At 36.7% G+C, this 11,821-nt stretch overlaps 1 protein-coding gene across 1 annotated transcript; it reads right to left on the bottom strand.

Moving 5' to 3' along the window:
• Positions 1-733: 733 nt before the first annotated feature.
• Positions 734-7,729, bottom strand: LOC104160976 (UDP-glucose:glycoprotein glucosyltransferase 2-like; the record flags this gene model as incomplete). The annotated part of the gene is made up of 4 exons (XM_009699245.1): positions 734-823; positions 4,912-5,031; positions 6,048-6,198; positions 7,638-7,729. Coding segments are annotated over 4 exons (453 nt in total), but the record flags the coding sequence as incomplete, so codon positions are not given.
• Positions 7,730-11,821: the final 4,092 nt, after the last annotated feature.

Raw genomic sequence — 11,821 nt, 5'->3', positions numbered from 1 at the left:
AAGGAAGCAGTTCTTCATGCACCACATAGTTTAACTGTGAAAACACCTGGAAAAGGATACTGTAGGTGCTAAAATGTTACATGAATTGAAGGGGAAAACAGCAAAGTTCATGGAAGAGAAACCCCTTGAGGGTTGCTAAATAGTTAGAAATCACACCTGGGCCTGCAATTCTTTGACCTCCAAAGGTGTGAAGGCCAGGAAAATACTAAGGCAAAGTACCTTGTTGCCCTGTCCTTTTTATCTGACCTAAGCAGCTCCTTGTGGCCTTGTTGCAGACAGACTGACCTAAATGGACCTTTGGTCTGACCCAGTTTGGCTTCTTTTATGCTGCTGTGTATCAGAAAATGCAAATTAGGTTCTAGGTTATATCCTCCTCAAAGACTAAAGCAGTATTGTCTCTCCAGGCAGTGACAATAGTGACAAAATACACAGATAACTAATACCTGTCCTCCATTACTTTTTTGTCATTGAATGATAAAAAACAAAAGAGAAGGTGATTTTTTATCAGATGTTTGCAGTTCATTTTCCACATACTCAGGTATGTTATCCCTTGCAACCTATTTGCTTAAGAATACTTACTACCCCAGTAAGCTTAACACATGTAGCTAGCCAATGTGGCTTACTAGAATGCTGTTGTATCGGACTTCATTTGAATTCAATTCTTTGCCTAGCAGAATAGAAGATGAAGAACAAAAAACGAAAGCAACCTTCTCTTCAAAACTTTCAGTTTTCCTTACCTAAGCGGTACATTATGATGATAGAGTAATTCTGCCAGTTTCATATAATCACCTGTATCTTCTTGGACAGGATCAACAAAAAGTACCTAATAAGAGAAAACATATTATACAGTCAATATTTATTCTTGATACCTGTTTTAATTTTTTTTCCGGACATAAAATCTAAGATAAGAACAGAAACTTCCAAAGGAGCTGTGCACCCCAACTGTTTTCAACTTCCTAGAGCATTCACTGCAAGAAAACATTAAGAGTATAAATGAAAATAACTTCAGAACTAATGAGTCTGGATCAAATGTTGAACAACAGGATGTAACCATTTATTGAACTTCATGCCAAGTGATATAACTACTCTCCTTTGAAAGACTCTGTGCCAATACTTTGTTTTTATTAATGAACTTGATATTTAATTAAAAAGAAACTAATGCTGATTTTTCTATTACTTCTTGCAACTAACTCTCCTCTGTCGTGAAAACCAAACTTAAATAAATAAATAGAGTATATTGACCTAAAACTTTAATTAAAAAATGGATCATTGGGAAAAAATTTTTCCCTCCTATCTCACATATATTTGTATTCAATCTTTCACTTATTGTAGCTTGAAATGTAAAATCAGATCTTTCAGGCATGCACAGAATCTAAAACTGGGATCTGTCTGCATAGGTAGATTATCCTTATGCAGATTTAATTATGACATTGATACCTTATTTATTCAGCTTTGCATTGCAGCTCCCACTAGTATTTATCATAATTTTGGCAGAGTATCTGAAACGCAGCAGAATAATTATAAAAATTCTGAACACTCCCTCCCCCTCAGATTATAGTTAAATGATATGTTGTAGATTACTATAATATAGCTGTTACATACATCTATGCCAATATTTAACTGTGAATACATAACGCAATCTACTTCATATTACACACATCTTATGCTTCATTATAAACATACATTTTTCATTACACATTGCTTGTATTTTGGTCATCTTTTTATATACTGAACTTCATGTCACTTGGAGTGACTACACCAGTGGACAAAGGAACAGCTACTGATGTTGTCAATCTATCTGGACTTCTGTAAGGCCTTTGACACAGTCCCCCACAACATCCTTCTCTCTAAATTGAGAGATACGGATTTGATGGATGCACAGTTCAGTGGATAAGGAATTGGCTGGATGGTCACATCCAGACAGTAGTGGTCAACAGCTCAATGTCCGGATGGAGATCAGTGACGAGTGGCGTTCCTCAAGCGTCCGTATTGGGACCAGTACTGTTTAATATCCTCATCATCAATGGCATAGACAGTGGGATCAAATGTACCCTCAGCAAATTTGCAGATGACACCAAGTTGAGTGGTGGTGTTGACACACTGGAGGGACAGGATGTCATCCAGAGGGACCTGGACAAGCTCAAGACGTGGGCCCACATGAGCCTCATGAGGATCAACAAGGCCAAGTGCAAGGTCCTGCACCTCGGTCGGGGCAAGCCCATGTATCAATACAGGCTGGGGGATGAAGGGATTGAGAGTAGCCCTACGGAGGAGGACTTGGGGGTACTGGTAGTTGAAAAGCTGGACATGAGCCTCCAATGCGTGCCTGCAGCCCAGAAAGCCAATTGTCCCCTGGGCTGCATCAAAAGCAGCGTGACCAGCAGGTCGCGGGAGGGGATTCTGCCCCTCTACTCTGCTCTGCTGAGACCCCCCCTGCAGTACTGCCTTCAGCTCTGGGGTCCTCAGCCCAAGAAGGACATGGACCTGTTGGAGTGAGTCCAGAGGAGGGCCACGAAGATGATCAGAGGGATGGAGCACCTCTGCTATGAGGAGAGGCTGAGTGCATTGGGGTTGTTCAGCCTGCAGGAGAGAAGGCTCTGGGGAGACCTTAGAGCAGCCTTCCAGTACTTAAATAGGGCTTAGAAGAAAGATGGGGACAGACTTTTTACCAGTGGTAGTGACGCAGTAATGACACTGTAGTGAGAGAACAAGGGGTAACAGTTTTAAACTAAAAGAGGGTAGACTTAGACTGGATACGAAGAAATGAGGGCAGTGAGACATCACAGGTGTCACAGGGGAACAGGTTGCCCAGACAAGTTGTGGATGTCCCCTCCCTGGAAGTGTTCAAGGCCAGGTTGGACGGGGCTTTGAGCAACTTCATCCAGGCAAAGGTGTCCCTGCCCATGGCAGGAGGTTGGACTAGGTGACGTTTAAATGTCCCTTCCAATGCAAACCATTCTACAGTTCTATGATTCACACAAATTTCAATTTAAATGAGCAATAGCTATTTCCTTAACTTACTAAATGATAGAGAATTCTATGGGCAGAGGAAAAATTAGGCTACAGGACATTCATAATTAGTATGCTTTATAACTTATATTTTTTTGTACCTCAGTTCACCACCTTTAAAACAAGGACAGTTATCATTACTTTCTCTCAGTAGTGCACTATGAAGAAAATTCATTGATAGTAGTGAGTTACCTATATGCAGCATGGAAAGGAACAGAAAAGCTCCTGATAAGACTGTGCCCAAGTCTGGTATTGCATAGTATAGGAGGCAGAAGGCCATGAGTTATACAGGGAGGATATACTGAGGATAATACTGAGTATTTGTTCATTCAGTGAGCAGAAACTGTTCTTTGCAGTGAACACAGAAAATGTCGTTTGGGAAAAAAGTTTGCTTTGTCACGCAGGTCAAAGTATTACTATACTGTACAAGAGAGCTGAAACTATAGCTGCATGATCAGAGCCTCTCTCCATTCCCCAGATTAATATTAATTTTGTGCTGGTTTTCATCAAAGTATATTTCACACTTTCCCAGATAAGCGCTCACTGGATGCTAGCGTTCATCAAAAATTACAAATAAGCTCAGTGGTGCTTTATTCATCATGTGGGAGTAGCTCATGATTTTTTTTCTGCTTCACTCAAAAAGATAAGAAAGTTTGCATTCCTCTGCCAAACTGTAACCATATTGCATTTTGAACTTTATTTACATCTCTTGGTAGAGAGGTTAAAGAGTGCTATCAGGTTATCTCATAAATCAGAAGAATTTCACAAGATATTTTTCCTTACATGGATGGAATAACTTCCTTCCCGTCTTCTTCAGTTCTAATCCTATGTATTGTTTTAGTCTCCTAAAGTAGATATCAAGGTAGTGGAAGCAGACCTTTCGTTATTTCACGTCTCCACTGGCAGTCCTCAGTGACACATAAAAGCAATCTCATCGCTTGAAAAGGAAACCTAAGCCAGTGGGAGCACTTTCTAAAGTTGTCTCAAAATGGCGCATGCATCCCTCCCTTCCTCTAAATATTGGTGGGCTGCTGGTACAAAATTTCCATCTTCATCTTTTGTCTCTGAATCTTAGCAATCGTGCTACTTCACCAGTCGTAATGGTGACTCTATGAAGGATTTCAATAAATCAAGAGGCTACTTTATAATACAGTCAGTTGCCTAGTATAAACAGAGAAGAGTAACAGCTTGCTTGCAAAGCCTGAAAACCAAGAAACACATGGGAATTAAAATACTGCTTTTTATGGCAGCAGCATCTAAAATTAAGAACATCTCAATTAATTGAGTTTGACGTTCACAATTGAACTGTCCTGAAAAATCAATCAGCTAGAAAAACAGTTTCTTGTTGTTATAAAGAATACTCGGCTGTTATGGTCAACAGGCTCCTGAACTCCAGTTTTAGGGTCTCCATGTCAGCCTCAGCTATGCCCCCTCCTACACATTTTGAAGAACTTAATTTGATGACATAGTCCTGGATATGTCCACTGTCTTTGTCTATTATTATCCTTTTGTTACATGGCCAAATATGCAGAAAAATGTAATGATGCATATGTATTTACATCTTGATTAGAAAGAAAGTCCACATTATCACAAAGGTCTTTTTTGTACAATGTAAAACTTAACATTAGCTATAATTCTGGGAATACTTCATAGAACTAAACCGCTTCACCAAAACCAGATCTGTTACAGTCCGCAGATAAAAGATGGAAACACCACTACTAGAAATCAGGCTAATAATCGCATATGACTCACTAAACAAAGATTTTCACTATTATTACCAGACCCCCATAGAAAACATGAAATTCTAACCTATGTTAACAATGAATGTGTATTTTTCAATAAATTGTCTGTCCACTTATTAACACACCAACTATGCAAAAAAATTAAGTTCTCCAAACTTACCAGATTATATAAATTCCGTCTAATCTGCTGTATCACTCCAGGAAATGCAGGCTTTAGTAGCTCCTGATAGCTTGCAGGCCATGTGCTGTATCTGTGATCTTGTTCTATATTATTGACCCACTAAAACAAAAAAAGCCAGCTGTTTAAAAAAAATGTATTAACCACTGAGTAAAATATGTATGTATAAATAAAATTATTTTAAAACACATAGGAAGCCTGGAAAGAGTAAAGTGTTTTATCTTCTTTTTGAAATAGTAACAGAAAATAGCTTCTAAATTTTTTTTCCGTTTCAGTCAAACTGCTTGGGTTTTTTACGTGCAGTAAATAATAAAACTAACAACAGATGGAAAAGGAAAAAAGATCCTCTGTACTCTGTATCAGGATCTGAATAAAACCATTTTTTCAAGTGTGCAAACTACTTTCACAATACAAAGGTCATAACAATATCACACAGATATGTGTGTAACACAGCATAACCACCTTGTAAGACAAATACAGTATTTATCCGTATATATCATATATATTTGATATATGAAAATAACTAAGTAATTAACATGTGGCCAATTTGCTCTTCTGCTGTTTTCCGTGCAAGCCTGTCTATACTTGGCAAACACAACAGTGAAATATGGTTCTTTCAGGTGAAGAAAATTAGTCTTTTAGTGCCTTTCCCACTGGCATATAACCTTTATAATGAAAGCTGCATAAACTTTGAAAAAGAAGAAAAAAAAATGCAAAGTCATTGGACAATTAGAAACAAAATATTTATGTTCTCCATAATTCAATTATCATATATTTAAAGTACATTTAGCAGTCTTGCATAATACTAGGATATCACATAGCTAGATTAATTGCTGTAAAGTCAAATTCTATAGCTATGAATGTGTAACCACTCTTAGATACATTTCTCTTTTCTTTTAAATATCTTACATCTTAAATTTTTAATAAGGTATAGGCTAGAGAAAATTACTGCTAAAATATATTGAAGAGATACTATTCTCCAAAAATATTTTACATCACTTATCGATACATGGGTTTATGCCTAGTATTTTAATTATACTACAAAGCAAGATAGACTGTCTTATATATACCATCACCAAATATGTAACATTTAAATAAATAATTGTTTAATTACTCACTATTATCGAAGAGTGACGAATATCTAGCACATAACTGTCATCTGTAGGATGTATATGCAACCTCATAAATTTACTCAGGATCTCCTCTTTGATTCCAAGTTCATGAAGGCCATGCACCACTTTTCCTTCCAGTTTAAGAGTCTCCAAGATACTTTTTCAGGAAGAAAAAAATGCATAATGTCTACATAGAACTCTTGTCATGACATAAAAAGAAAAAATATTTCAAAGACTTAACACAAGGATTATTTTTAGTATTCAAAATAATTTTTATATTTTTCTGCAGTCAAATGTTTAAAACATAATCAATTAATAACACTACACTTACACATCTTCAACTTACTTCAAAACAGAATTATAACACATTATACAAATAATAGGAAGCTTTGCAAGTGTGTAGAGAAGCAAGCAGCAAGTGATGGAGACACAGACAAGCCCTAAATCTGCATCACAGCAGAACACTGAAAACAGTGTGGAGGAAACGCATGGCTACTCATCTACAAGAATAAGATCCAAGAGGACTCTGTAACATTTGTTGCAACCCAAAAATTCAGTGTGAGAATTGAAACAAACCTGAAGTACTCACCTGCTAGAACACAGCAGGTAAGATTTTCCAAATGCCTTTATTTCTATCTTGCTTCATTTTGAGCTTTCTCTATTCTGACAAGTTTCTTCGAAATTATATTGAAATTAAACCTAGCACTAGCATTAAAAAACACTATTAATATTTGCAGCATTATCAAAAAAGATGCAACTGACTCCATCTCAAAACTCTGGCTGAGAAAAAAATTAAGCAAAAATTGCAAGTATAATTGCTAAAACCAAGAAAGCTTAAGACTCTCCATGAAGGAGAAATTAAGACATTTTGAGTTACAAAATAGAAAATAAAAAATCGTAGACTCTAACAAATCATAGGAAAATGAAAAAAACCTCAGCCTTAGCATCAGTAGATTTACTGACAGTTTAGAGGCCACCAAAGATGATTTTGAAGTAGTCATGTCTGCCCTGCTGTTGACAATATACATAAGAATGCAAGGGAAAATGTTTACAGTTTATGAGTGCTTGCATAAAAGAGGTAAGTCACACCCAAAATAATAATACTATAATTACACAAACTGGAAACAGATTTCTTATACCAAAAGCAAATTAGTTCTACATTAACATAACTTATTATAAAAGGTGGCCAGTCACAGTCTCACAAGCGTGCCAAAAATAACCCAGGTGTTGTGTATTTAAATTTTCAAGAAATAGGGATGTAAAAACACTTAACTTAAAGATGTAAGTGCTTTTCCCACTTTTTCATACATACATGTTTGATTCCTTCAATTTTTAAATGAATTTTACACGGCGAGTCATAAAGTTCTAAGCAAATTATAAAACATACTCCAAGAGAAAATACTGTTTTCAACTAATTATACAATGTTCATGTTCAAAGTAAAACCACTGTAAACCAATATTCCCTTTACTGGAGCACTTCTTGGCCCCCAAAATGCAACAGATGAGATTATTTATCACCATGCCCGCAACTCTTCCAGTATTATTAGTAATTCCATAATTTTCAAATAAAATATACCACTCACTTGCGACACTTACCTAAATGGATCATGAAAATCCAGGTCAATATGAAGGCCATTTAGAAATAAACGGGCGTCTCCAGGTTGGATTCCAAGTATCTCATGAAAATGCTTAAAAATAAGAAGTATTGCTAAGTTATTTAGGACACTAACACACATGTACAGATGTATAAATATGTAAAACTTTAAGTAATTCTACACAACAGACACAACAAATCTCTTCCCTATAATTTCTTCTTTTAGTTGAGTGTTGTTGGTAAAAACATAGACACTATACTTTTACCATTACTACACTTTCAACGCTTAATACAAATACAAATGAAAACAGCTGATAATCCCCCCGAAAACAGCCTACAGTGTATACCTACAAGGTACAGACAAGAACACATTCACAGTGTCTGCCAACAGAAAGTGAAAATACACACAAATACAGAAATACAGCTCATAAGTTTTTGAAAAACTACCTCCAGCATATTCCTCCTACATATTCATTCACTTCCAAATGGAGATCAAAGGGAGACCCTACATGGGTCCTTCAGTTCACTTGAAACTAGCTTCTCAATAGCTTAAAATCTTTCACAGTTTCAAAAACGCATAGTCGCAATTGTTAGGGGAAGGTAGGAAAGACAGACTAGAAACATACAATCTCATCTAACAAAGGGACCTTGAAAAAAAAAAAAATCAGAAAGGCATAGCATATCTCTGCTTTGCAAAGAAGAAAAAAAAAACACAATAAACGAATACAAGAGGACAGAAGTGTTTAGGGAGTAAGGTATGCCTTATCATTTTATTTCAGAGCTGTGAGGCACCACACTGTTCAATCTACAGCAGCAGTAGCAAGATAAGTAACAGGAGCAACAGTAGCAGTTTATTCCAACTCACTCCATTGGAGCAGTCACATTTCCAGATCTGTCTTAATTCCCAGCAGAGGAATGGAAAGCATTAAAAATAGGCAGGAAAAAAGGAAGCTGAGAAAGATTTTTTTTTTCCCATTTAGCTCCCACTTGCTGAACAAAACAAGTGTGAACAAAAACCACACTCTGAGCAAGCAACTCAGGCTGCATCTATTACTCCGCTTATGAGCCCATCACCGAACAAATGAGAGAAAAAATGGGACAACATTGAACGTGATATTATTCCTTTAAAAGTAGTGTGCTACTTTCACACAGTTAAATGTAAGTAAATCAAAGCTAACTGGTTTGTGGCATTATAAGCACAACTCCACATAAATGAGACAACAGCGCACTTGAAGCTCCTTGCAGTCCAACAGATCTGCATATTACTTATTGTTAATTGAAAAAGTACCATATTCCTTAGTATATATAAACATTTCCACAACCCAAAGCAGAATGGAAATATGTAATGGCACCTAATATCAATGTATGAAAGGCATGGCTCTCCATGAAGTAAAAACGCAGCTGTGATAAGCTTGAGCCTAACACAGAAAGAATTTTTACAGAAGTCCAAAATCTGTCCCTGATCTTGAAAAACAGCTTTTGAAATTGGTAAATCTAACTTATTCTAGCAGTGTAACCTGAACTTTGTAGTGCTTTTATTGCTTTTTTGTATGTAGATTTACAAAAGATTAATAATTACTTATGTTTGTTACAAAGTATCTAAATACATATATTCAAACTCAGATATAATGTGAAGAATATGGTGGATTTGGGGCGGGGGAGGGAACTGCATCCCACTTATGCTAAGAAATAACCAAAAAGCCTTTTTTTAAAAAATTGTTAGTTATTATCTTCCACGAAAATTTTAGTAGGCACCTAAAAAATGGATGCCAATGAGCCTTTCAAAAATGAGGAGTATAAGTGTATAGCAGTAAGTTTCCTATGGCAGGATAAGGAAAAAGAGAAAGAGATGATTTAATTACTTTTCTAATTTATAAAACTCACTTTATTCCCAATATTATATTTATCTAAATTACAGAAGTATTCCTTTGGTATGTCCCAGAACTTGGTACAGAAGAGGAAGGACTTCTATCTTCTTCATACTGCTTTACTTTATTCTTTTATCTACCTTATACTTCTTTAACTGCTGCTTTGGATTACTCTGGCCCACGTGCAGGACTTCAGAAATCTTTGTAGTGACTGGTGTCTGACATTTACCTTTTTCCTACCACAGCTTCACACAGAATTACATACCCTCCCAAGGTCTCACTCTACACATCCCTTTTAAGCAGCCAAAATTCATAGATGCCTGACAATGCCAAGTGCCCTTGCAGCAGGTGAAATTTCTGATCATTTTACCTACACAGAGTTTGCCCCTGAGACACAAGCAAAATGGGCAGAAGGGACAAAAGAAAACAGCCAGACACACAGTGATGAGACTTCTCTACACCAGGCAGAGAAGCATCCAAAGATCTAGGTATACCTGAAATGTTTCTGTAGTTAGCAAATCCAACTTGGGTTACAGTTTTAATACCAGCATTCTGCCACAAAGTACTATGACCATAAAAAAATCACCCTTAATGCCACTGGACTCAAGGAGCGAACAATAAATAATAAAGAGGATTACAGTCTCAAGAAATCTTACCAAGATCCTTCAGGGCTCTTGCACAGATCTTGTGAGATCAGCTAGAACAGGCCTTCTCCTTGAAGCACTGAAATCAGTATTTAGGATAAGAGATCTCTTACCACCACTGAAAGCTTACTGATCATTCCTGCAAGCCCAGATACTCATGCAAACACAGATATTCAGAAAAACTACAACTGGCTGATATAGGTCATAAAAATCCTAATACTAAAATGAATGCAAGAACAATGAAAAAATTATCAGCCATTGGGTATTGAAAAGGGAGTCTAAAAGTTTTTTAAATCCTTCAGTACTGCAGTAGGAAAAGAACTGAACTGAATCAGAGCTGAGATTCTATACAATTTTGATGCTAGGCATTTGATCGTTCAGAAGAACATCCATTTGCTGTAACAGCTTTGATGAAAGGAGTATTTAGGCATTCAAGACTAGAATTTAACACTGATAATACTCATATAGTATTCTCTTGCTGAACTGTCAGCAATTATTGCCCTGGAAGTCGTGAGTTGTGTTTAATGAGATTTTATTATTCCTTTTATGCACAGAAGTTCTTTGGCTATTTCTTAGTTAGGTATCAATTCACTACACCTAAATCATGACATGTCTTTCAACTTTTAATACCTTTATTTGCTCCTGTCACATTTCCTATTCAACTTTCATTATCTTGAGAAGGAATCACCTAGTTACACACAGCATGAGATCATATCTCTCCTGCTGCTAGATGGATGTACTGCAGTTCAAGAATGCACATGCCAATTTGTTGTACTCTACCAGCAGTGTTCAGGAAGTTTCCCTACTTTTATTCAACAGATTTTAGCTGTTAGCTGTCTAAAGGCCTGTAGCCTTCAGACTACAGGCAGGATATATTATGAAATTTAAACTTAGTGTCATAGGTGCCCAAGATCCTCTTATAGTTTATATATTTAATACAGTCATGGAATCACAGGAGTGATTCAGCTGACCAACCACATACATATCCAATGTCATTTGTTTCAGGATAAGGCATCTTGGACTGGAAAGATGGATAGGTCAGGCAAAAAGGAATGAATGTCCCAGTGGACACATCTGCCAGCCCTGTCAGGCTATCTTGGATAGCCTGTGGCACCTCAAATGACATCAGAAATTCAGGTTTTAGGCAACTCAGCCATTCCCTACAAAATAACCACTGAGTGAGCTAAATTGTTTTTGATGTCCATTGACTACATCTTCATTGTCATAACAGGAGTTTAGATACCATATAGATGTGCCTAAATGCAGACATCTTCATTTCAAACCACATCTTAGTTACTTTTCCCAACCCTTATATTTAGTAATAATAGCCATTTTAATTCCTGATACACCTTTACTTTTTTTGCATTTTGGGGTAGAGGAGCAGTTTTTTATTAGGCAGTTGTTTTTGATTTTTGTGTTAATAGAGCTGCAATTTGAGAAAGACATTGTAAGGACTTCATCAGGAACAAGGGAAGTCCTTAGAGCTGCAATTTGAGAAAGACATTGTAAAAGACTTCATCAGGAACAAGGGAAGTCCCGATACCGACACTCATACTCTGGAGAAACTATGATCATCAGGGCTTTGTTTTGCTTTATCCTGACTATAATCCTAACAACAAAGAGATTGTCCTGGTTTGGCTAAAATATGGCTATTTTCTCCTTTCAGGAGTTTTT

The sequence above is a fragment of the Cariama cristata genome, unplaced genomic scaffold (assembly GCF_000690535.1).
Source record: "Cariama cristata isolate BGI_N322 unplaced genomic scaffold, ASM69053v1 scaffold26114, whole genome shotgun sequence".
In the NCBI taxonomy this organism is placed as follows: domain Eukaryota; kingdom Metazoa; phylum Chordata; class Aves; order Cariamiformes; family Cariamidae; genus Cariama; species Cariama cristata.
The sequence above is the reverse complement of the archived record's forward strand: the minus strand, read 5'-3'. Positions and strand labels throughout refer to the sequence as shown.